The sequence below is a fragment of the Salvelinus fontinalis genome, chromosome 2 (genome assembly GCF_029448725.1).
Source record: "Salvelinus fontinalis isolate EN_2023a chromosome 2, ASM2944872v1, whole genome shotgun sequence".
Lineage (NCBI taxonomy): Eukaryota > Metazoa > Chordata > Actinopteri > Salmoniformes > Salmonidae > Salvelinus > Salvelinus fontinalis.
In genome coordinates, this window is record NC_074666.1 from 43,884,749 (window position 1) to 43,910,710 (window position 25,962).

General features: G+C 43.5%; 2 protein-coding genes across 3 annotated transcripts in view; both read right to left on the reverse strand.

Moving 5' to 3' along the window:
• The window catches only part of LOC129819452 (roundabout homolog 1-like), a 33,531-nt gene extending 20,638 nt beyond the window's left edge, over nt 1-12,893 (reverse strand). Inside the window, exons 1-2 of one of the 2 annotated variants that reach the window (XM_055875771.1) lie at nt 12,438-12,893; nt 6,786-7,115 (exon numbers count right to left, since the gene is read on the reverse strand). In XM_055875771.1, the coding sequence (XP_055731746.1) occupies nt 6,786-7,115; nt 12,438-12,633 (526 nt within the window). In that variant the 5' untranslated portion in view covers nt 12,634-12,893. Of the gene's footprint in view, nt 1-6,785; nt 7,116-9,430; nt 9,934-12,437 lie in introns of those variants that run through there. The other variant, XM_055875774.1, reaches the window with a different exon arrangement.
• A 4,639-nt stretch (nt 12,894-17,532) lies between these two features.
• On the reverse strand, nt 17,533-24,732 carry tmem218 (transmembrane protein 218). The gene is made up of 3 exons (XM_055875779.1): nt 24,126-24,732; nt 23,341-23,443; nt 17,533-18,164 (listed from the first exon to the last, which is right to left on the reverse strand). Exons 1-3 carry the CDS (start codon nt 24,233-24,235, stop codon nt 18,030-18,032), a joined length of 348 nt encoding a protein of 115 aa, XP_055731754.1. The 5' UTR covers nt 24,236-24,732; the 3' UTR covers nt 17,533-18,029.
• Nucleotides 24,733-25,962: the final 1,230 nt, after the last annotated feature.

A 25,962-nucleotide genomic window follows, 5' to 3' on the forward strand; every position in this document is an offset into this window, starting at 1 on the left:
TTCAAATGAGCAGGCAACACTCATCAATAAGCCATCCATCCTCAACAGCTCCTTCCTGTAGGCGTATAGGCCAACATTGCTGTTCTGCAGAATGAACGAGTTGTGCGTACCACCTGGCCACCACATTTAGCAGCATCTTTTGCGCACCACATAACCTATCGCCTGCACATTAAGAGTGGAAGCCTTTTCTGTTGACATAGTTGAAATCGTTTTAGGATGGTGCTTTTATGGTGATGTGGGTGCGTTCTACTCCTCCATTCGTATTTGTGAATCCATTGTTGGCAAAAAAAAAAAAACTCTTGACTTCAACCCGTAGTGCGATGGTGTATGAAAATTGTATGTTACAGTTTGTTTTGCTGATGATTGTATCCAAAACATTACCTCATCGAGGGTTGTGAGCAGTGGCGGTTCTAGCTTGTATGGCTCCCTGAGCGAACGCCCCCCCCCCCCCCCCCCGCCAACAAAAAAAAGCACCGTTCTGCACTAACTAATTTTTATTCAGACATTTGGAACAGCACAAATAAATAATCATAACTTTAAAAACGATATAAATATGAAAATATACGCAAAAATAAGACTCAAAAATATCAAAGAAGTAACAAAGACAAATAAAAACGAATTGTAGTATATAAATACAAATAAAAAAGATTATCAAATTATTACACTATTACCCTATTGCTAACAAAAACAACACAAATAAAACTAAATTGCACAAATCCTATATCACACAAATAGAATAACACACTTATAAAGAGAACCTGATTATTACACTACTGTCACGCCCTGGCCTTAGTATTCTTTGTTTTCTTTATTATTTTAGTTAGGTCAGGGTGTGACATGGGGAATGTTTGTGTTTTGTTGGTTTTGGGTGTTTTTTATGGTAAAGGGGTTGTTGGGTATAGTATATGGGTTTGTGTTGAGTACATGTGTCTAGCGTTGTCTATGTATGTTTAGTTGTCTAGGAGAGTCTATGGTTACCTGAATGAGTTCCCAATTAGAGACAGCTGATTTCGGTTGTCTCTGATTGGGAGCCTTATTTAGGGTAGCCATAGGCTTTCATTGGTTGTGAGTAGTTGTCTATGTCAGAACGTTTGTAGCCTGTGTGTGTGCACGACGTTTATTAGCTTCACGATCGTTTGTTGTTTTGTTAGTTTGTATTAAGTGTTTCGTGTTTATTTTTCGTCGTCTTTAAAATAAAAGAAGATGGCTTATTTTCCAAATGCTGCGTTTTGGTCCGTCAATCCGCCACACGATCGTGACAGAACTACTCACCATTACAGGACCAAGCGGCATGGAAAGCGGCAACAGGACCCACCTACACAGGATTCGTGGACATGGGAGGAGATACTGGATGGTAAGGGGCCGTGGGCACAACCGGGAGAATATCGCCTTCCTCGTGAAGAGCTGGAGGCAGCTAAAGCCGAGAGGAGGCAATATGAGGAGGCAGCACGGAGACAAGGCTGGAAGCCCGTGAGTACAACCCAAAAATTTCTCGGGGGGGGGCCTTAAAGGGAGTGTGGCGAAGTCAGGTAGGAAACCTGTGCCTACTCCCTGTACTTACCGTGGAGAGCGAGAGTACGGGCAGACACCGTGTTACGCAGTAGAGCGCACGGTGTCTCCTGTACGCGTGCATAGCCCGGTTCGGTACATTTCAGCTCCACGTATCGGCCGGGCTAGACTGAGCGTTGAGCCGTATGTCATGAAGCCGGCCCAACGCATCTGGTCACCAGTGCGTCTCCTCGGGCCGGCGTACATGGCACCAGCCTTACGCATGGTGTCCCCGGTTCGCCTACATAGGCCGGTGCGGGTTATTCCACCTCCCCGCACTGGTCAGGCGACGGGGAGCATACAACCAGGTAGGGTTGGGCAGGCTCGGCGTTCAAGGGAGCCAGTACGCCTGCACGGTCCGGTATTTCCGGCGCCACCTCCCCGCCCCAACCCAGTACCACCAGTGCCTCCTCCACGCACTAGCTATATGGTGCGTGTCTCCAGCCCTTTACCACCAGTGCCGAAACCACGCACCAAGCCTCCTGTGTGTCCCCAGAGTCCTGTGCGTCCTGTTGCTGCTCCCCGCACTAGCCCTGAGATGCGTGTCCCCAGCCCGGTGCCACCAGTCCCGGCACCACGCACCAGGCCTACAGTGCGCCTCAGCCGGCAGGAGTCTGCCGTCTGCACAGCGATGACTGAACTGCCCGTCTGCCAAGCGCCATCTGAGCCATCCGTCTCCCCGGCGCCATCTGAGCCATCCGTCTCCCCGGCGCCATCTGAGCCATCCGTCTCCCCAGCGCCATCTGAGCCATCCGTCTGCAATGAGCCTGCAAAGCCGCCCGTCTGCCATGAGCCTGCAAAGCCGCCCGTCTGCCATGAGCCTACTGAGCCGTCCGCCAGACAGGAGCCGCTAGAGCCGCCAGCCAGACAGGAGCCGCTAGAGCCGCCAGCCAGACAGGAGCCGCTAGAGCCGCCAGCCAGACAGGAGCCGCTAGAGCCGCCAGCCAGACAGGAGCCGCTAGAGCCGCCAGCCAGACAGGAGCCGCTAGAGCCGCCAGCCAGACAGGAGCCGCCAGAGCCGCCAACCAGACAGGAGCCGCCAGAGCCGCCAACCAGACAGGATCCGCCAGAGCCGCCAACCAGACAGGATCTGCCAGAGCCGCCAACCAGACAGGATCTGCCAGAGCCGCCAACCAGACAGGAGCAGCCAGATCAGTCAGCCAGCCATGAGCAGCCAGATCCGTCAGCCAGCCATGAGCAGCCAGATCCGTCAGCTAGCCATGAGCAGCCAGATCCGTCAGCTAGCCATGAGCAGCCAGATCCGTCAGCTAGCCATGAGCAGCCAGATCCGTCAGCTAGCCATGAGCAGCCAGATCCGTCAGCTAGCCATGAGCAGCCAGATCCGTCAGCTAGCCATGAGCAGCCAGATCCGTCAGCTAGCCATGAGCAGCCAGATCCGTCAGCCAGCCATGGGCCATCCCTCAGTCCGGAGCTGCAGTCCCTCAGTCCGGAGCTGCAGTCCCTCAGTCCGGAGCTGCCATTCCTCAGTCCGGAGCTGCCCCTTATCCTGGTGCTGCCCCTTATCCTGGTGCTGCCCCTTATCCTGGTGCTGCCCCTTACCCTGGTGCTGCCCCTGACCCTGGTGCTGCCCCTGACCCTGGTGCTGCCCCTGACCCTGGTACTGCCCCTGACCCTGGTACTGCCCCTGGTACTGCCCCTGACCCTGGTACTGCCCCTGACCCTGGTACTGCCCCTTACCCTGGTACTGCCCCTTACCCTGGTACTGCCCCTTACCCTGGTACTGCCCCTTAGTCCGGAGCTGCCCCTTAGTCCAGAACTGCCCCTTAATGCAATGGGGTTAATGTGGAGGGGGGTCATTTGGAGGAAGTTAAGGAGGCGGTTAGGGACTGTGGTGACGTGGGGACTACGACCAGAGCCGGAGCCGCCACCATGGATGGAAGCCCACCCAGACCCTCCCCTAGACTGGTTAATGGTGCGCCCGGAGTTCGCACCTTAAGGGGGGGGTTATGTCACGCCCTGGCCTTAGTATTCTTTGTTTTCTTTATTATTTTAGTTAGGTCAGGGTGTGACATGGGGAATGTTTGTGTTTTGTTGGTTTTGGGTGTTTTTTATGGTAAAGGGGTTGTTGGGTATAGTATATGGGTTTGTGTTGAGTACATGTGTCTAGCGTTGTCTATGTATGTTTAGTTGTCTAGGAGAGTCTATGGTTACCTGAATGAGTTCCCAATTAGAGACAGCTGATTTCGGTTGTCTCTGATTGGGAGCCTTATTTAGGGTAGCCATAGGCTTTCATTGGTTGTGAGTAGTTGTCTATGTCAGAACGTTTGTAGCCTGTGTGTGTGCACGACGTTTATTAGCTTCACGATCGTTTGTTGTTTTGTTAGTTTGTATTAAGTGTTTCGTGTTTATTTTTCGTCGTCTTTAAAATAAAAGAAGATGGCTTATTTTCCAAATGCTGCGTTTTGGTCCGTCAATCCGCCACACGATCGTGACAACTACTGCACTTCAAACAAGAAACACAAACGAAATTGCTCAACTGCCATCTGAACCCTGACCTTTCTTGCCTTGATGCAAAGTCATCAATTACATCATCATAAGAAATCTGCTCAGCAATTGCATGGTTAATACTGATGACAGCAAGGCTACTAAGGCATTCCTGTGACATGGTGGACCTCAGGTAGAATTTGATTAACTTCAGCTTTGAAAAGCGCCTCTCTGTTTGAGCTACGGTCACTGGAAGAGCAAGACAAATTCTGAGAGCAGTCCACAAATTTGGATACATTTGGACTGGTTTTATATTATTCTTAACGATTAGGCACAAACCAGAACAAAATGCAACAATATGTCTGTGAAACTATATATTCACAGTATTATGAATTAATTGTGATTTTATTTGGTAGCATTTCGTAGTGTGACTGATTTTACTAATTGCATTAGTACTGTACAAAGTTAGAGGTGCACTATTTGATGGAGTCCCCTGGTCCCCTACCTCTGGCTTCCAGTGGGGAGACCTGAGGTCAACCTCCCCATCTCGTACTTCTGAGTGGGAGACCTTCCCAGGCAGTAGCCTGCCTAACTCACAAACTCAAATCAGGGCGCCCACTCCGACAAGGTTAATTGACCCACAGTCCCACACGGTGACATGATATCATTGACGTGATGTGCAAATGAGCGATGGAAAACCGATTGCACAAATGTCACCATCACACATTTTTTGGGGAGGGCCCATGCCCTGGGCGGTGCCCATGTCGCCTATACCGAAATCCGCTACTGGTTGTGAGACACTGATTGGCAAGCTCCCGCTGAAAAGTGCATGTTGCCAAAAACCTGAGGGTGGATAGCACTTGGATTTGCACTGGAATGGCATGCATTTGTCTTTTTAAAGTAGGTCTTAAATCCTCGCAAATTGGTTCATCAGATAATTTCCCAAAACCAATATGTACTTTCTGCCAAAAACAATCCCACCTGTCTCTATAAACACGTTTTCTGCTAAATGCAGCGTGCCAAATCTTCAAATAGAGCGAGATCAGCCTCGTGACATTTCCCAATATCTCAGTCTTTTATAGTATTTCAACAATGGTTTCACTTTCACACGTAACTCTAATTTAACAAATTACTGTATTTTATAAGGATTATTATTGGAACAAATTCACTAATGTAGTCAAGTTATATGACTGTCAAGATATGTTTAATGAATTCACAATGGAAATACAACTATTATTACCCTAAATTTTTCTTAATGTTCAACATATATTTTCCCCATTCTATGCTTGACAAGAAGTTCCCTTATTCCACCACTTGGCATTGAGCATTATGCATGGTCATAGCTGTGCGTAAAGTTACTAACACTCTCAAGCAAACGTGCATATTGATAAATCTCACACTTTGCATGGAAATGATCCCACGCATGGTTTATGCACAGATGTGCCTACACATGATTGATAAATGAGGCCCCTAGATTGTACAATATTTGCACTTTGTTCTTTTTAAAATTCTTCAAGCTTTGTCAAATTGGTTGCTGATCATTGCTAGACAGCCATTTTCAAGTCTGGCCATAGATTTTCAAGCCAATTTAAGTAAATAAATGTAACCAGGCCACTCAGGAACATCCAATGTTGCCTTGGTAAGCAACTCCAGTGTATATTTGGCCTTGTGTTTTAGGTTATTGTCCTGCTGAAAGGTGAATTTGTCTCCCAGTGTCTGTTGGAAAGCAGACAACCAGGTTTTACTCTAGGATTTTGCCTGTGATTAGCTCTATTCTGTTTCTTTTTATCCTAAAAAACTCCCTAGTCCTTGCTGATGACAAGCTTACCCATAACATGATGCAGCCACCACCACCTGCTTGAAAATATGAAGAGTGGTACTCAGTGATGTGTTGTGTTGGATTTGCCCCAAACATAACACATAACGCTTTGAATTCAGAACAGCGTTAATTTATTTGCCATGTCTTTTGCAGTTTTACTAGTGCCTTATTGCAAACAGAATGCATGTTTGGAATATTTGTATTTTGTACAGGCTTCTTTTCACTCTTTCATTTAGGGTAGCATTTCTGGAGTAACTACAATGTTGTTGATCCATCCTCAGTTTTCTTCTATCACAGACATTCAACTCTGTAACTGTATTAAAGTCCAAGTTGGCTCATGGTGAAATCCTTGAGTGCTTTCCTTTCTCTCAGGGAACTGAGTTAGGAAGGATGCCTGTATCTTTGTAGTGACTGGGTGTATTGATACACCATCCAAAGTGTAATTAATAACTTCACCTTGCTCTAAGCTAAGGGATATTCAATGTCTGCTATTTATTTTACAAATCTACCAATAGGTGCCCACTTCTTTGCGAGGTACTGGAAAACCTGTGTTTGAAATGTACTGCTGTGGGATACAGAGATGAGGTAGTCGTTCAAAAATCATGTTAAACACTATTATTGCACATAGAGTGAGTCCATGCAACTTATTATGTGACTTGTTAAGCAAATTGTTTACATCTGAAATTATTTAGGCTTGCCATAACAAAGGGGTTGAATACTTATTGACTCAAGATATTTCAGCTTTTCATGTTTTATTAAATTGTTAAAATTTCTAAAAACATAATTCCACTTTGACATTATGGGGTATTGTGTGTAGGCCAGTGACACAAAATCAAAATATAATCCATTTGAAATTCAGGCTGTAACACACCAAAATGTGGAAAAGGCAAGGGGTGTTAATACTTTCTGAAGGCATTGTATGACAAGATAAATGCATGTCCATCTAGTTTGAAAGACTTCCCCATAGTCTTACCTGCGATATAGAGAGAGGCATTGCGGCTGGTGGCCTTGCCTGCGCTGTTCTTTGCCACGCACGCGTACACACCCTGTGTCTGACTCCGCCTCCCAGGGACCACCCTGAGGAAGAACAGGCTGCCCTCTGACAGAACGATGGGCCGCGATTGGCTGTCCAGCTTGTCCATCTCCAGGGGCTGGCCATTGTGGAGCCACTCGATGGAGGGCTCGGGTGTGCCTTCGGCACGGCAGGAGAGGGTGGCAGGGCTGCCTACCTTGACCACCACGTCTGAGGGGTGGTGGACGATCAGCGGGGTTACCTCCACTACCTCCGCCCTCAGTCTGGAACCTGCAGGGAACAAAAACAGTGGATGGAGGAACGATGGAGAAACTAAGGTTCTGTCAAAGGTTCTGCTATTGCATCTGTTAATTCACAGTAGCTCTGGCAATAGTTTATTACTATTACTATGCATACTATTCATTTAGCAATGAATGGGGTGAAGAGGACGAGATCGGGTGTATTCAGGCTGGTATGGCCGTAAGCCATGGAACAAGAGTTGGATAAACTATTTCAAGTTCATGTAACTCAAAAAACTTTGAGGAACTAGAATATCCATTCCATTTTAAAATGGCCCTGATATTATTACTGTGTTTATAAGAGAATACTCTAGTGAGCAAAAAGCTTACAGCATCTGATATTCCCAAGCGGTCTTCCAACCAAATAGTAACCAGTTCTGACCCTGCTTAACTTCCGAGATCGGGCATATTCAGGCTGGTCTGGCCGTAAGCCATGGAAGGAGAGGTGGATAGACTATTTCAAGTCTCATGGACAGTCCAAAAACTAACTTTACATTAATATTCCTTTCCTACAATCAGGTCCCAAGGGATGTACTGATTCATACACCCATTCTAGTAATATCACAAACAAACACAAGTCATGGATGACCTTCCATTCCTAACTCACGTAACGGGAGGCCCTGTACAATCTGATCTTGAGTCAGTCTTTTAGGCTACATACGTCAACAAGCATCTCCTTTGGGAGTCTCGCCAATGCTTTTCACACCATAAGCAACTCCCACCTTCAAAAACAAGTTTTACTGTGTTGGAGAGCAACAATGTAGTACAGTATGACTCAAAGGCTAATGACAGATGGAGAGGTAGTGCGGAAAACATGTTTGTCCCAAAGTGGTCTCAAACAAAGTCTGACTGAAGTAGTCTGAAGTGTGTGGTCCTCTTTTCAAAGTGGAACAAGGGTATACTTAAGAGTCAGTAATAGTGGGCTTTTACAGTAGAGACACCACACCCAGAGAGTAGCCCCTAGTTCAGGGTCAGCTCACACACTCAAGTAAAAGCATCCACCACAAACAAGCATAGACACCGGCTACCAACAAACAATGCCTATTCTTAGGCCAGCAGCATTGGAATTCCATTGTTCGGCCCGTGGTATTGGATGACTCCAAGTTGGAGGAAGTGGGGGGATTCTGCTGTACTTCCTGTATGGGACAGGAAGCTAAACCAGTCGCAAGGCCGTTTGCCCCCCCACCCCCTAAACAATAGAACAACATTCCTTCACGCAAACACAATCAAGAGGGCTCAAAGGGAAATCTGTCACCTGTGCACTGAGTGTGTGGCAGTGGACCCCTGCTATTATTGCCCCGGCGACAATGCCTTTATTGAGTGGCAATGTCAAAACACTATTGATGCTAAGGCTTATACTGGCGCTATGTACTATTGGATAAAAATTGGACTCTGGCCATTGAGCTGTGGTAGGCTATATTTGGTTGTGTTGATATTGATAATGAACATTGCAACTGGAACAGCTATCTGATGGATGCTTTCATCATGTACGAGACGACATGCTTTCAAAGACTGTCAAGATTATTTTTGATAGGATTTCAGATGTGTTACAATCAGCTAATCTTGCAAATGTCATTTGCAACACTAGGCTAGCCATAGGTCTACCCCTGATTGTGAGGTAAGACATTTTTGTCAGTGGCTTGCAAAGTTTATATTGTTTCAGACAAAGCTATTTCCTGAGGGAGAGCCCACACTTAAGTCATACAATGATTTTGAAAAATGTAAAGCAGTTTCAATTAAATATTTGCATAATATGCATATTATTTACAAAACCTATAGAGTAGACTAATATTATTTTCTAAATGGTCACTTCCATAAAGATTGGAATAACAATAGCCTAGTACTGTGTCAAACAGATGGGCTGACTAGGCAGGTGCTGTAGGCTACATCAACTGTTAATTATTTACTGAACAACAAAGAAAAGTAGGAAGATGATTTGAAACAAGCAGGGGAAACAAACAAAAATCACCAACAGGAGAGAACTCTATTTGCTATGTATCACATATGGCTAAAGCCTGGTGTTAAAAAGCTTAGCCTATCAATAAACAAATGGTGCCTGATACCACTAGAAACTTATTTTGAGAATGAGCTCAATTCATTCAAATATGCCTCACAAACCAGGCCATAATAACAGAGCCATTGAAAAAAAAGGGTGGAAATATAGGCAGGGGAAACTTTTATAATTAACTTTATTTACTCAAATTGCTAGCAATAGTAATAATTAAATAAACTATAAATGCATTAGCTGATATGTTTACCATAGGCCTACAGTACATTACATGTATCATATACAAATAACAGCCTTACCTGCAAGGTTTCCAAGAGCTGCGAAAACTACCAACATTCTTATAAACACCTGTTCCGTCATTTTATGTTAGGTCTCCGAAGTATGTAAACAAATCGTTATTGCATCGTTCACCTATCTGGTGCATATTACTTCACTTGAGGAGGCGCGTTTCCTGTTTTACGCACAAATCAAAGTACCATTTGAGGAGGTTTCTTCTCCAGATTGATTAAGATTTTCCAGATAATTCCATTGGTGTTTTGTTTGCCATTCCATCACACATTGATGACCCCCTTATCTAAATCCAAGAGAGCACCAATGCAATTAGCAACAGTCCCAAGTGACTGCCATGTGAACAGAAGAGGCAGGCAAAGTGGCAACAGGTCGCCGCCTAAAAAATGCGACACTCCCCCGTTTTAACGCCCTGGCTGAAAATGTGTCTTTCGTCGCATGAGGGGCTTAAGCCACCGTTTTAATCACCAACACATCATTGGGATAGTTGCAGAGGAATAAAAGCGCTGCCACACAGTCTACACAGGATATAGGCTATTGTGGGTTAATTTGAACATCGTTTCCTCAAATGCAACACTTTTTCATAGAATAATAAGATCATTTGCATTTGGGGTACGTTGAAGCCTGTTTACATCTATTTCAATGTTCCCTCATTTGAAGTGCCAATTTGAGGTTATCACTTTGGGTAGCCTACAGCAATATTGATCCTCATAAGCTACTGTATATTGGTTGCCTTTATATTTGGTTGCCTGGGTCCTTTGAATGATTATACACTGAGTGTACAAAACTTTAGGAACACCTGCTCTTTCCATGGCATAGACTGACCAGGTGAATCCAGATGAAAGCTATGATCCGTTATTGATGTCGCCTGTTAAATCTACTTCAAATCAGTGTAGATGAAGGGGAGGAGACAGGTTAAAGAAGGATTTTTAAGCCATGAGACATGGATTGTGTATGTGTGCCTTCAGAGGGTGAATGGGCAAGACAAAATATTGAAGTGCCTTTGAACAGGGTATGGTGGTAGATGCCAGACACACTGGTTTGAGTGTATCAAGAACTGCAACGTTTCTGGGTTTTCACACTCAACAGTTTCCATGTGTATCAAGAATGGTCCACCACCCAAAGGACATCCATCCAACCTGACACAACTGTGGGAAGCATTGGCATCAACATGGGCCAGCATTCCTTTGGAACGCTTTCGACACCTTGTAGAGTCCATGAGGTTCTGAGAGCAAGAGTGGGTGCACCTGAATATTATGAAGGTGTTTCTAATGTTTTGTACACTCAGTGTAATACAGCCAGAAATGTAGGATGGTCGTCTTTTTTTGTTGAAAACAATTTGTAGCAGCAGTTCTGTCAACACTGCATGGAAAGACAGGAAATGAGGAGGCTCCCATGCTTCTAAACAATACATGGAAATGCCTTAATCTTATATTTCATGAACTGGTGACATTCTACAGTTCTTGCAATCATATCTCATGGTTAATCATGGTAGAATTTAATCTAAAAATAAGAAGTTGCAGAGCAAAAAATGAGAAATGCTAAGAATTGTTTTGTAGATAGAAGCAATCACAATAGCATCGGCTAATGTCAATAGCCTTTTTCCACTGATTTAAATGTCTTATGGAGAGGTTTGACTTGCTCTAGCCTACAGATGCATGCAGAGTAGGCCTTAAGAATAACAGATGCATTCTGATGTTTTCTTTTAGCGTTTAGAGTTTTAATTGAGGCATTTTAATTGAACCAAAATGGATACATCTCTCTTTTACACCCTGCTACAAAGACACTCAGATGTCATCACCTAGTGATCCATTACAGCAGAAACAAGGAGGCCCGGCTAGAGCATAGCCGTGAGGAGAAAAGAAAAACGACTTTAGGAGCTAATAGTTACTTATCCCAATTACCCCAAATCCTGTAAAAACAGGGCTCCCGGAGGGAGATGGTGAGAAGAGAAAGGGAGAACTACCAATGGTAGTCCATTCCCTCCAAACAAACACATAAATAAAGTGTTGTTTAGTGAACCGGCAATTGTTTCGGTCTAAAAAGGCCCAGTCGAGGTGACGGAAGCTTATATTGATCCAACAACTCGGGTTAGATGGGCCCCGGCCAGCTTCCAGACATTTTCAAAAGGTTTAGAGAGGCTGAAGAAGGATGGCTCGCTCTAAACACATGGCATGGAAATGATGTTGGGTTAAATATGTGCTAAAGGATGGCTTTAAAGAATTTACACAGTAGGTATTTTATAAACATGAAGAAGTTCTAAGTCAACTGTTTGAGCCACAATTGTTCCTAAAGACAAGTTGAAAGAAGAATGCCATGGAACAAACCTATTGGCTGCAGGTCTTCAACAATTTTGATGCCAATACAGGAACAAGAGTACACTCGGATGAATCTGACCCAAGTCTACTTATACTGGTTTTCTATCAATCGTCCAATGCATTTTCTTTTGTGTTTTCCATCTTCAAGATGTCACACATTGGTCCACACACTGGGACACATAATGAGTGCAATGTTTCTCATAACAGCTTGGGGCAGGCATAGCCGTCTCACTCTACAAAGAAATCATGCACTTCATATGCAAATGACAAGCTTGCATAATTCATATAGAACTGATCATTTATGTATTTAACTTTTCATAAGTAGTTAATTGGATACAAAATATGTATGGGACCAACATTCTTTAGACTTTGATTGCCAACTTGGTGATGTCATTCTGTACTATTTTTTGATACACCGACAGTCGATCAGATATACATTACCTAATCAGTAATGCATTATCAATAAGACGCCTAATTGCAAGAAAGCATTATTAATTCACGATATAGCCTAACTCCACAACTTCTATACTGCAATGAACTGCACCTAAGATGGATATAGTGGAGCATGGAGAACCGTCTGGGCTAATAGCATTAGCACTCCACAACACTATTGAGCTCATCAATCCTTCGTTACTATGGTACAGGTTTCCCTCAAAAGACATTTGAGTAAGGTCAGGGGGGAAGGAAGGGTGGTGCTTACCTTTTCTCCGGTGTGGCCTGTCCCTATGAGGCCGATGCTGCTGGTGCTCCAATCGATGACGGACATGCTCCTTGACCTGTGTCTTTGACCCCTCGGCCAATCCCAGCTCAGGTAGACATGTGCATTGGCATTGAAGTGACCCTTCCGCCCAGGTATAGATCCAGGTCGCCCAGAGCAGACACATTCCAACCTGCATCTTCTAGCCTCTGCGTCTTCCCTATCTGGATGACAGCTCTACGCCAAAGCTCCGTGCCTAGCGCACAATCTCTGCCCCTGGTAGAGCCCCAACAGGCACATCTCAGCTAGTCTCTCCCCAGACAACTCTTAGACCTCCCTGCGTTAAATTATTTGGAGATTGTTATAAAGAATGTTTTTTCTTTATATTCCTTGCACCCTGGCTTTTGTGCTCTCCTTCCTTCTCTCCCTCCCTCTTTCTTTTTTTTGCCTCTCTCCTTGCTCTCTCACTTCTCTTTCTCTGTGCCTCTTTTTTCTTTGGGGGGGGGGGGGGGGGGGGGTAAAATATGTTGGGGGGGAAAACAATGATTGAAAAACAAGTTCAGGCCCCATACTGGGAGAGGAGCGCAGAGAAGGGGACCAAGGGGTCCTGTCTCCTCCAACAGCATATGTGTCATTCGTTCTGCACGGAGCAGGGGGACAGAAAACAAGGCCTGGAGGGGGAGGAGAAAGGGAAGAGAGTTTGGGGCAGGGGGAGGATACAGAGAAGCCTGTTTTACCAAAGCTAGGTCAGTTCCATTAATCAAGTGTCTACCAGCTGACTGATCAAGTCCAGCACAATACCACTTTCTCCACTCCGCAACATCAAAGGGATTGGATATGCATCACGCCTCCCCACCCATTGGTTTGTGTTCTGAGATAATTTTTTCAAGGGAGACTGACTAAAGTAGGCAGGCGGTATCTGTTACTGTGTGCCCCCCTTTTCTGCCCATAGAGCTTTAGACCAAGGATTGGACAGGGAGTGTTTCTAACCCTCTCCGAAAACTCTAAATGCATCAATGCAAGAAAGGGTAAGCCTTTGTTGGAGGATATTCATGCTTTTCCAACAAGGAATATTACAATATGCCATGAAAAGCCAAATGAAAGATGGAACAAAACTAGACATCAAGGCCGGTGCATTCTCATTTGTTGAGGTGTAGATAATTCATTTTCACTGGTGACAATTTCAATTTTCGGAGCTCACGTATCAATTATCTGGCCAGAAGAACGCCAGTTCCCTTTGATAAGAAGGGAAAGGGAAAAAAAGGGCCACAAAGGGTTATTTTTTTCACTCGCGGTCTTCCTTTAACGAGGCAACTCAAATACCCGTTGCCCACCCCCCACTAGTGCAACTAGCAAGGCAAATTTGTAGCCGCCTGCTCGCACAGTAGGAGCCCTCGTACATCATCTTAGATCAGCGATCACAATCAGACAAAAGTTTTTTACAACGACCTTGTCGAAACGTTCTGGTCCGATGTTTCAACAATCGCTATCCAGTCCAGCTGGTTGGAGACTAGAGGACTTGGGGGAACAGAGGTAACAGAGGTACCATGCTGGGCTAACACATCAGACCTGATCATGGGTTTTATCCCAACAACCTCTTGACAACTTTCTCTTTGTGCTCAGCAACCGCTAATGGACAATGACAGACTTGACGTTGATGTACTAAAAGTCACTATGGGGCAGGGAGATGCATACAGCAGAGGGAAAACTTCTGCTGTATGCATCTATTCAGCAGTGAGCAGTACACATTACAATACATAGCTAACCAAACTGTAAACCTCATAAAACCACCCTGATTTTCATATCTGATTGGGTACATCATCTTTCCAATGTGAATTCAGCTCCGAAGTCTAATTATTGAGTTCAATGAGCTATCACTATTCCATTTCAGGAACATGTCTGTGCCAAGTCAATAGTACAAACACATCTTGCATCGTTAACCCTTTCTTCAACACTTCATTGAGCTATTCCATTGAAAATCACTCTGAATCCAATTGATACAAAGAGCAAGACCAACAGGTGTGTCCTGTCCTCCCTGTGTATGAACTGACCAGACCACCAAACACACACAGATCTTTCCTTTGGACCACAGTGACCATCTCCCACAGACAACCCATCTCTCACTCCGTCATTACGACCACAGTCTTTTTAAAGCCTGACACCATAACCCCTTCCCCGGGAGGTGGCCCATGTTCGGACACCTCTCCCCACAATCACAGAGGGATCCCCGAAGAGCCACGCTTTGCCCCGTGATGGGCCGTCGGGTCTGAGCTGACAGGAGGCCATTGGAGAGCACTCTGACCTCTAAATTGGGCCTTCATCTTCACCCAGGGAGGAGGTAATCCCCTCCTGAGAGAGGGCTAAGAGGAAAGAGGCGACGCCGGCTCCTGGGACTCTGGATTTGTCCTAGAGTGTGTGGGGCACTGACAGCACCCTCTGGCCTCGCACAAAGGGCGTAATGGAGCGAGACCGGGGCGGCAGTGAGAAAATCCACAGTCCTCTGCCCCAAAAATACATCGGCAGTTGCCAGGGCAACACTGCACCAAGCAAATTTCTACCCCCCAAAACAACTAATTTCCCAGCTATGGTGAAGCAGCCAGCCAAGCCAGGGTAGTGAGGGGACTCACTGGAGGTTTGGATGTTCCCAGTTCCACTCGTTGGACAGGGAGCCTTAATCAAATTCAGGCTTTGAGGGATTTAGAAGCAGCTCACCCATTTTTGGTGGGCTTTTCCCCTGTATAAGCCCTCAACAAAAAATGTATAGTTTTGAAACCTATAACAAATTGGGAACGGAGGCCTGCTGAAAACTTGCCAGCCGAGTGGATCAAAGATCCATCGTCAATACCGGCAGTGCTAAACCAATGGCTCGTCTCCTGTCAAAAAGCATGGAAGGGATGCTCTAACTATGGGTCAGGGTGTTGGAGCACTGATAGAGGATCTTCAGGGTTAGCTTGGATGAGAGGGGAAAGGCTTGATGACACTGGCCATATTACACCAGGAACGGAAGATGAAGGATAGGGTGCGGGGGGCAAGGCAGGAGTTCTGCTTCAATGCATCTCACAACAGGCTCTAGTGAGGAGGAGCACACTCCCCTTCCCCTCCTTTTCCCCCTCCCCTGCTTCAAAACCAAGCACCACTCCCACATCCTAGGCTTTGCACACCTCTTTGCCCCCACATCTCTCTCTCCCTCTCTTTTTCTCTCTCTCCAGTCCCCCCACCCATCTCTTTGTATGTCCAGCTGGCTGCTCCACAAAGGCTCTGGATCGAGGTTCCAAAAGAGCTTCAAACCCCCAGACGCTTTGTTCTGCCCATTTTCCCACTCCCTAGAGGGAGTTTGGTAACAAAAATGATAATAAAAAAAGGGATAAAGCAAAAGAAAGAGTGAGAAAGAGTTGGATCGGCTGGAGCAAAGAACTTTGAGCGTGCGTCTTGCGCAGGCCCTAAACTGTCAGATTTGGAGCCTGAGGCAGCTGAAAGATGTGGTAATCGGTGGCATCTGCTGCATGGCGACTGTTGTTGCAGGAAAAACATTTTAAAAAAAGTACATTTCAACGACAACCCCCTACATATTTGCAAAGTAATTAGTCTCTGATAACATTTCAATGCATAGGCCACATTCGCTTTCTCCACCTCCCAGGTAAATCCTATCCAACAAGTGTCACTACGCTTCAAAACATTCTACCACTCTATGGCGAAGATCATGTTTCATGGTAATCACATGCTCTATTACAGGCAAGGAGCCCCCCCCACCCCCCACCTATACCCCTTGTGTTGAATGATCTCAGATCCATCCCATGCCAGGCTGCACCACCCATTTCCAAGACTGTGTGAGAGGGACCTGTGGTGGTGGATTGGCCTGACCGTGTAGAAAAGGCCAGTGTGTGGAGATGTGGGCCGGAACTAATAGGATTGGTTTTGATTCATTAGATTCTCTTTCATCATCCTGGTTGGAATTTCACTGCACGTCCCGTCGGGCTTTGCACTTTAAATAGGGGGCTGCAAGGAGCCAAGAGAGGGGCTGAGCAGTGGAAATTGAGCCCCTAGATTGCAAAAAGCATCATACTCTGTGGAATCATTGGTGATACTATCCTAACCACGCCACTGTGCAACAGAATGGTATGATTAGAGATAAATGATTGATGACATAAAGGAGAGCAGACATCCATCTTATAGGTTACTTACTATCCTCTAAGGGGCAAAAGGAAACCTGTTTGTTTCATGGTACTATGTTACCAATAATGTACCCCTGCTGTACCCCTACTGCTTGTCACTGGATTCCTTTTAGAATAGATTTTTTTTGTGTGATGTCTTTCACGATACTTCTACAGGCCTGGCCTCCCAGTATCACATTTTTTGCCGTCTGAGTAATATAGGGAAACTTGATATACCGTATGATTACAGTTTGTTGTCCTGGAGATTACATGTCATTTTAGAATTAGTGAAGATGCGTGTGAACGCTACACAATGCACACTTCTGATGAACATTTATGCAATTTTATCTGAGAGTTGAAATGACAAAATAACTTAAAAACAATAGCGCCCATTGTTCAAGGAAAGAAATGCTGCATTAAGTTTTTTGTGGGACAACAGCAAAACCAGAATTTGTGCTTTCCCACTTAGTTTTATTGTTTGGGGGTATGAGACCGAGAAAGACGGCATCAGTCAGTTGAAAAATTTACATTTCAATGTAGTCGAGTGCAGATCCAATCTATCTGGTTTAAATGCCGGCAAATGTGACAGAACACAGGATGCATCTGGAGTTAATGAACACAATCACTCCATTTAACTATGTGAGAGGGCTACTACTTCACATCATAGTATGTCACAGCATTGCTACTGACAGTTCTCTCTTCATTCAATTTACTTGACTGACTTGAGAGGCTTCATGAATCAGACAGCTATGAGAAGTGTAATCAAAGAAGATATCTTAATTAACCAAACTCACTCAAAAAGCCACCTGGCTGCATCTGAACGTAGACAAACAGCACTCTGCATATTCTTAACAGGGCCTGCTACAGCAGGACTAGGCCTGACTTCTTTAGTGGCATTTTGATGCTGGATGATTTTGCTAGAAGGAATTCGTTTTCAGTAGGCGGGATAACCAACAATGAAATGTTTAATGAAGTTGTCTTATAAAATATTTGTATTGTAAAAAAAAATAATAATACAAGTTCAGTAAAAAAAAGGGAATGTCAAAAATATACATACAGTTAAATTACAGCTATCAGTCTTATCCTCTGAACTTCAAAGGCCCAAGAGATAAATCCATTCCATTAATGCAACTGCTACCCCACCACTACAATTCAAACTAATAGCTATCCATATACAAAACATCAAAACATATAATCTATGTTAGGGTGAGATACCAGGCAACATTTTAGCCTATCTTTAATGATGGTTGGCCCAAAACAAACACAACAGTTGACCGCAGAGAAAACATTGGCCCTGCCTGTGTTTTGGTTCAGGTGCCAACCTGTCCGGTGCTCCATTTAACTAGGGCCCCTCTTAGTTGGCCTTTTCTCATCTCCAGTGCTGCACATACGGCCCTGGCCACCAGTCTAACGGGTCAACTTGGCCTGGCCGCTCCGCTCCGCTCTAATGGGTTCTCAAGGGCTTGGCATAGACGGCTTCCAGGAAATGCAGTGGCAGCAGGCCAAACAGAGCAACCAGGAAGCCCACACTGGCCACTGACAACAGGACGTATCGGCCGATGAAGAAAGTGTCTACGATCTGCGGGAGTAGAGAGATAGGGTTGTTATGTTCATACAGTTATCAGTTCATTGGTTGACCAAATATACTGAACAAAAATATAAAACGCAACATGCAACAATTTCAAAGATGTTACTGAGTTACAGTTCATATAAGGAAATCAGTCAATTGAAATAAATAAATGAGACCCTAAACTATGGATTTCACGACTGGGCAGGGGAACAGCCATGGGTGGGCCTGGGAGGGCATAGGCCCACCCACTTGGGAGCCAGGCCGACCCACTGGGGAGCCAGGCCCAACCAATCAGAATGAGTTATTCACTACAAAAGGGCTTTATTACAGACAAAGCCAAACTAACAGAACTCTTCTCATATTATGAGCCCCCCCCTCAACACTTTACATGTTGCCTTTATATTTTGGTTCAGTGTAGATCCAAGTCCAAATGGATGATGAATGAGTTAGTTAGGATAGATGATGGTCTGTGTATATCCGATAAATGTGTAACTTGTGTTTTAATTATCCTAATTCCTCTTTCTTCCAACAGATGTCACAAGTGAGCCACTGTAATCAGTGCTGTAGGAAAATGGGAAGGGAAGGCAGGCTCTCTCCTCACACTTACTTCACTAGAAGCCAAATGTTTATAAGCCAAATGTTAACATGGACTTTGGTAAATGTATTACAGTGTCTGACTTAACTTAGTAGATCATGACCCATGTTGCTCTATAAATGCACACGTTTCAGGCAGTTACTATATTGTACTCAAGCAAACATGGCCTCATTCAATAGACTTGTTAATAATGATGTGAGTAATAACAGGCCTTATTTTAAAAGATAATGATCACTCTCAATGTATACAATATGATCACGTGTTGCATCATCCACGTGAATTGGCTCAAAAAACTAAACACTTTGGTAAGTTGAAACAATCGCAAAAATACAAATGATTCAAATCACACAAAAAAAAGATTGAATGCATTATGACCAACCTTCCTCAAGGAGACACTAACTAGGCTTAATATGATTCATTTAATATAATACATGATTCACTAAATCACAGAAGAGTCAATAGTACTGTGTTCCATCATCTTGGTCAATACAATTCCCAGCCAGTGTGTTAACTGGCGGTCCCTATGACTTAGATACAAGGTTACACTTGGACAGTTGTTGGTTATACTGCGTTGCCCGTTGGAACAAAACAGAAGGACCTGGGGGAGGAGTGGAAGAGATGACTAACCAAGAGACCCAACTCCCTGAAGACCTGCTCCACCGTACAGATGCCAAATATTACAGGCGGCAACAACCTACTGCTGACTAAAGATAGGATACTGGGGCCTTGGTGGGAGCTTCGGGGCAGGGGTGGAGGGGCATTGTCTCTGGCGGATGCAGTGTTCTCTCATTTAACGCATCTCATTTTCTAATTTGCCAATTAGCCAGCAAGCGGAGCCCAGAGCTGGGGCCCATGTTTTATTAATGTGGCATCGAGCCGTTCGGTACGGAGGCCCTGTCTGGGGCCGGCCTAATTGGCGCTGTGATATTTTGTTTTTGTTTAACAGCAAGAGGTTAGCCGTTTCTTACACACACACACATGCATACACAGTCACACATTATCGTGGTCGGTCACGCACACACTCTCTTAGTAACACACACACAGTAGCTAGTTATTCAGAGGTAAGTCACATGTAATTTAATAGGATCTCTGTGGTAAGGAATAGCTGGTTGAGCCTCTTCTATAAGACCACCTTCTAAAAGCAAATTGCATGTGTAATAGGTCTACCCTTGTGTGTTTCAATAGGCTACATCATACCGAACTGTATGGTTTTTGATGTAAGGATAGTTTAGTACACCAGTTGTAGACTATTGACACAACTAATTACAATGTGCAATCAGCCGAATTAAAACTATTTTAGCTACGCTTGTTTATTTTTATTTGAATATGGCCTAGAAATTATGCACCCCACCGGTCATCTTTTAAATCAATAAAAATATATTTTTGTTTTACACATTCCTAAGATTTGAAACTCATTTAAAAGTCAATTAATATTTCACTACATAAACCCAAATACATTAACACTTTCTGTGGAAAAATTGATTTTTAAAGTATCATTACAGAACAGCAAATAGTGAATTTATTCACATAAAAAACAGAATGCATAATGAATGCATCGTTGAAAATAGATTGCCTGAATCATCGGGTCTGTGTGTCACCTGATCTTGCACATTGGCCTAAACTAACAGGAAAACAGGCACAGAACCATGTTACGGCCTAAATGGCACCCTATTACCTATATAGTGCAGTACTTTTGACCAGAGCTTATCAAAAGTAGTCCACTAAATAGGGAATAGGGTGTCATTTGAGACTAGGTTGCAAATTTCAATAAATTCCCTGGTATTTCCGAGATCCCGGTTGGAGGTGTTCTGGAATAGAGAGGGAATAAGCAGGAAATCCGGAGTCATCCAACCAGGGTTTCTGGAAAACCAGGGAATTTATGGAAAGTTCCCGTAATTTTGCAACCCTATGAGACACAGCCCATGCCTCTTTGTACTTCTGGTTTTCCCATGCACAGACAGCGCAGCAGGAAAGGCAAGCGCTGTAGTCTGTCTGTGCTGCGCTGCCTTTGGGGAAAGATAAACCAGACCAGATCTTTATGACAAACACACCGCCACATGTTCTGACTGCAGCTCTGCAGCCAGGGCCAACAGGCCACTCTGCTAGGCCTACATAATGTACATGGGCCAGAAAACAAAACAAAAGCCACCATGACAAAAAAAAAAATGGGTTGCAGTTTACTTGTTTGGGACAAATCCCTCTGTGTTGTTCAGGGGAATCATTTGATGAGCGCAATATGCTATTCATATTCCATAGATGGGTTAGCTAATAATGACACGAATATTATGCGCATGATTCAATGGGGCAGTTGTCTGTAGCTGTGCTCGAATACTCATACTAACCATACTATTTGTGACGTGAATTGAGTATATAGTATGCTTATTGGTCATAGTATGGATATAGTTAGTATACCAAAAGTTACCGGATGAGGTACAAAATTCGCCAAAATATGAAGTATACACACAAAGGACACTATTTCCGTACCTTAGGGCCCATAATGCAATTCTTCAGGAAATGTGCGTGGCTTCACATTGTTTTCAGATTTGAAGAAAATGGTGGAAAATATGCAGCCGAAGTACAACAAGAGCAGATACAAATTAATTGCATTAACTAATTATAACAAATGTTAAGAAAATGTTGAGCAATGTAGTAAAGTAATGACTTTTCAAATAAGCTACATTACATGTTATGTTGGCTGACAATTTGTTAGCTACTCTGTCCTTACGACCCACATAGCATATCATTACAGCAGTAAGTACCTGTATGTTCGTTGGCTACTTATATATCAAACTTGCCAGTATTCTAACTATAGGCTAACTACCCAACGTTTATTGACTTGATTATTCCAGTTATTCTTTGCTTAACTAAATGGTATAGTCGTTGTGCGTTCTCAATGGACATTCGGGTGCTTTCGTAAATTCGCTCTGGCTATCTACTCCGATGTCAGAGCACTCTTGTCTGAGTGTATTAGAGCCCAGAATAATGAATTTACGAGCGCTCAACACCCGTTGAATACGGCCAGTGTCAGTAAACGTTGGCAAAAAAGCATATTTAAATTGTTGCCAGCAGCACAGTTAGTCACCAACGCTTTGGAAAAAATAAAAACAGCCTACCCAGCTCTGCTATGGCAAGTAAAAGTGTGGTCTCATTTGTGTCTGGAAGTAGCTAGCAAGCTAGCCAACGTTAGCTTGGGTCCTTGACTGCTGTTGTAAATTCAGAATGCTCAAATCAACTCTACCTCTCGGCCCAAACGTCCAGTGTGCGCCCCGAGAGTGAAACACTCTGAATTTACAAAACGGACAATCTGACAACGCTCTGAATTTACGAGCGCACTCCACATTGAACACACCCAAAGTTGTAAAATGTCTAACTAGTCATTTGTTATGCTAACTAGTTAGCAAAAGGTTGTATAGCAACAGCATCAACTTGTTGTCTTGAAGAGTAAGCTAATTTGCGTTGACTCTAGTGTTCTATTTGAACATGTGCATTTACGGGGCACCACCAACAACAAAAAAATAGCCCAGCATCACACAGTTCTTCTCCCTAAATTCTCTTTCAAGCTCTCGTTAGGCTTACAGAAATAGATGCCTATAAAAATGTATCCAGCTGATGGGATACACACGCAACTTTCCTTGCAAAATGACAACAGTTTTATCACAAATTCAAAATGGACTGATATGTTCCAACAAGCTGCAGTTTTGGAACGATTGTGTCCCGTCTATTTTCGCTTTGGCTAATTTGTGAACCACTAGTGCCGTTTAGAATTGTTTAGCCTAAACTATAACCCCACTAAACATAGACAAGTTCCAAAAATGAAACTACGCAAAAATATTCATTTGATAAACACAAAGAGCATATTTATTAGAATCATTAAGCCTAGACCTATTCAAACAGATGTCGTGATTGTACTTCATCACCACGCAGTGTTCAATGTGAAATTGTTCATCCATTTAGAAAACTCCAAAGAACAGGCAAAATAAACAAAATCGAACATCGGAATATCAAAAATACAGATTTTGTTTTGTAACCCTGAAAAAAATGTCTTTCAACTCGCCTAATAGAGCCCCGTTTCAAATGATCACTGAGAATAACTGTTCCAGACGTGAGATGCTCATCACTTCGCAGTGGCAACTTTTATCATTTGGAAAAATATTATATTTTATTCTTTTATATCACATCTTTTTTTTTTTTTTTTACTATAAAATAGGTGTCTAGACTGTGATAAGGGCTCGGGAAATAAGAGTGTCTTGTCTGCTAAATGAATTAGGATTTGTTATCTATAATGGTTATAACAAATTAGCCATTGTCGCGCACTGTTGGCATAGGCCTATAGATAAATACACACATATTTCTTTCCAGTGCGGGCCTAAAAAATATATGTTTTTTTTCAGTCGAGTACTCAAGTAAAAATCTGAAATGCCCATCCCTAGTTGAGTATCAATATTAGAAAACACATGATACCAGTGGCTCCCACTTCTACAGAGAACCTTTGACACCCAAGAGCCTTCTGCAGCTGGCTGCCTCTACGCTGGAGTACACTTGCGCGTGCGTGTGTGTGCATTACAATTGTATTACAGTTATATTACTTACCTCGATGTCTTTGAATGGTGACGGAGTCTCTGAGCTGCGGGGGAAGAACACCAGGATAAGAGTGGCAATGAAGGCCAGCAGGAAGACAGGGATGACGCCTAGCCTGTTAAAAAAAATACAAATATCATTAATATCATATGGGGTCAAATTGTATTCTTCAAATATTTCGACTGGTAATCACTTTTGATTGTGTGTTCTTTAGGACTAATGCAAATTAGGCCAAGGTCATTGCAATCAACATCAATCAGCCCAATCAAATATGTATAACCAGTAAACTAACCCCGTTTTACACGTTTTAGTGAATCAATTCATTTTCTCAGAGTAAAATCTTGACATAACCATTTCAGTAGCAGTCAGAAACATGTGACCTAGCCAGTAACAGTGCAAATAGCAGGCTGGTCTAAAGTCGAATGACAGTAGACCGTCAACGGCCCTGGGCTAGCCTAAGTGCAATAGCCATACACCTGTATAAAACATGTAGGGCCTAACTATTTGATATAATCTCTGAAATACATTATAATCCCTCTGAAATACTTGATAATGTACAGTATAGTCCACACAAGTGTTGGCCAGGGATTTGATGTGGAACAGCCAGTACAGCATACACCTATGATCCTGTGATTTCACCTCTTGGCATGGCGGTTGTAGAAGCAGGCTATTCGGGGCAATGCAAATGTACAGTGTGGTATCATGTCTGCACAAGATAATGTGTAAAAACTGTGTTTAGGTAGCCTATTTAGCTAGGCCTGCATGTGTGTATGTATTCACAACTACCGGTAACTTACTTAGCTGGTCCAGTAGCTCTCAAAAGGATCATCCCGAGCACGAGAGCCACAATCCAGATAAGAGCAATGAGGAAAACCCCAGTGCCCACGCCCATTACCGTGCCAGCCATTCTTCACCAAAGGGTTAACGTAGCTAGCTGCTCACAGTCACGTCTTGAGGAGATTCAAGTGAGCTAGCTAACTAACGTAGCTATATGCGTTAGCTAGTGCTGTTGTTCAGCTCAAGCAAAGCTATTTGCGTTAAATTGAGTTTCTGCAAAACAAGTTGCACCCTAGAATGCGAATTGCATCGTTTAGAACTCTAGACGTCGCATTTTGCACCCGCTGATGACAGTAAAGTTAGCTACCTAGCTAGCTAAATAGCTAGCTCGTACACTCAACACAACACAACGTGAGCGCGTGCTGATTCAATAACTTCCTTTCCAAATAACTCAAAGTTTGAGACCGCTCGTGATAACCCACAACACTAAAAAATTGATTACTGAACGGAAACAGAACTTGCACGAAATCACTTCTGTACTATCACCTGCGTGCAAACTGTAACAACTACCAGCTGGATCCATTGGTTGCAAATAAACTTCAATTTCATAGGATAGACCATAAGCAGCCTTACAAAGTGGTTGTTACTATTACCGAATAGAGTGCTGGGAAGTGTAGTGTATTCCAAGAAGAAGCAGCATCTGAAATTGTGTACGCTCTCTTGTTTGCCGTAAACAACAAACAATGATGCTTTAACTTGAATGTTTAACCACAATAAATCCAACTAACGTGATGATGATTTTATCAGTGGGCAACTAGATGATTTTATCAATGGGCTACTAGAATGCTTTTCAGACGTTTTCCCAGTCACTGATCTTACAACTAATAAGCCCTTTCAAAAAAAATATTTTACCATTATTTAACTAGGCAAGTTAGTTAAAAACACATTCTTATTTACAATGACGGCCTAGGAACAGTGCCTTGTTCATGGGCAGAACGACAGATTTTTACCTTGTCAGCTCGCGGATTCGATCTAGCAACCTTTCAGTTACTGACTCAAGCCGCCTTTTGCCACTGTTACATTGGGATAATAGATCTTTGTGAATAGTTTTTATAAATAAAGCACTTTTTTCACTGGTGTGTTATCATTGCAGTGGTGGAAAAAGTATCCAATTGTCACACTAAGATGCCTTAATAGACAATGAGGTAAAAGGTAAACGTGAAAGGCACCCAGTAAAAGACTACTTGAGTAAAAGTTACTTGAGTAAAAGTTTTAAACATACATAACTATCAAAAGTAAATGTATAGTTCATTTAAAACTCCTTATATTAAGTAAACCCAGACATTATTTATACTAACGAATAATTTGTGTTTCGTGAGTCCGCCAGATCATAGGCAGTAGAGATGATGACCAGGGATGTTCTCTTGATAGGTATCCTGCTAAGCATTAAAAATGTAACGGGTACTTTTGGGTGCCAGGGAAAATGTATGGAGTAAAAAGTACATTATTTTCTTTAGGACTGTAGTGAAGTAAAAGTAAACGTTAACTTTATATAAATAATAAAGTAAAGTACAGATACCCCCCAAAAACGACTTAAGTAAGTATTTTTACTTAAGTACTTTACACCACTGCATCATTGGGAAGTGACAGAATGTATCCGTCCTCATACTGGATAACTGGAATGTCTGCTAATGTTTCCAATGAATGTAGCATATCAGTTGCTTGTCTGACGGTAATTTTTAATATGAGCCGACAGGGGGCTGGCAGACTCCACGATTTGAATAGATGCGCATTGCTGGGGTTTGTGTGGTAATACTGGAGGGAGAGTAGTGGAGGTGATGGGAGGGGGGATACGAG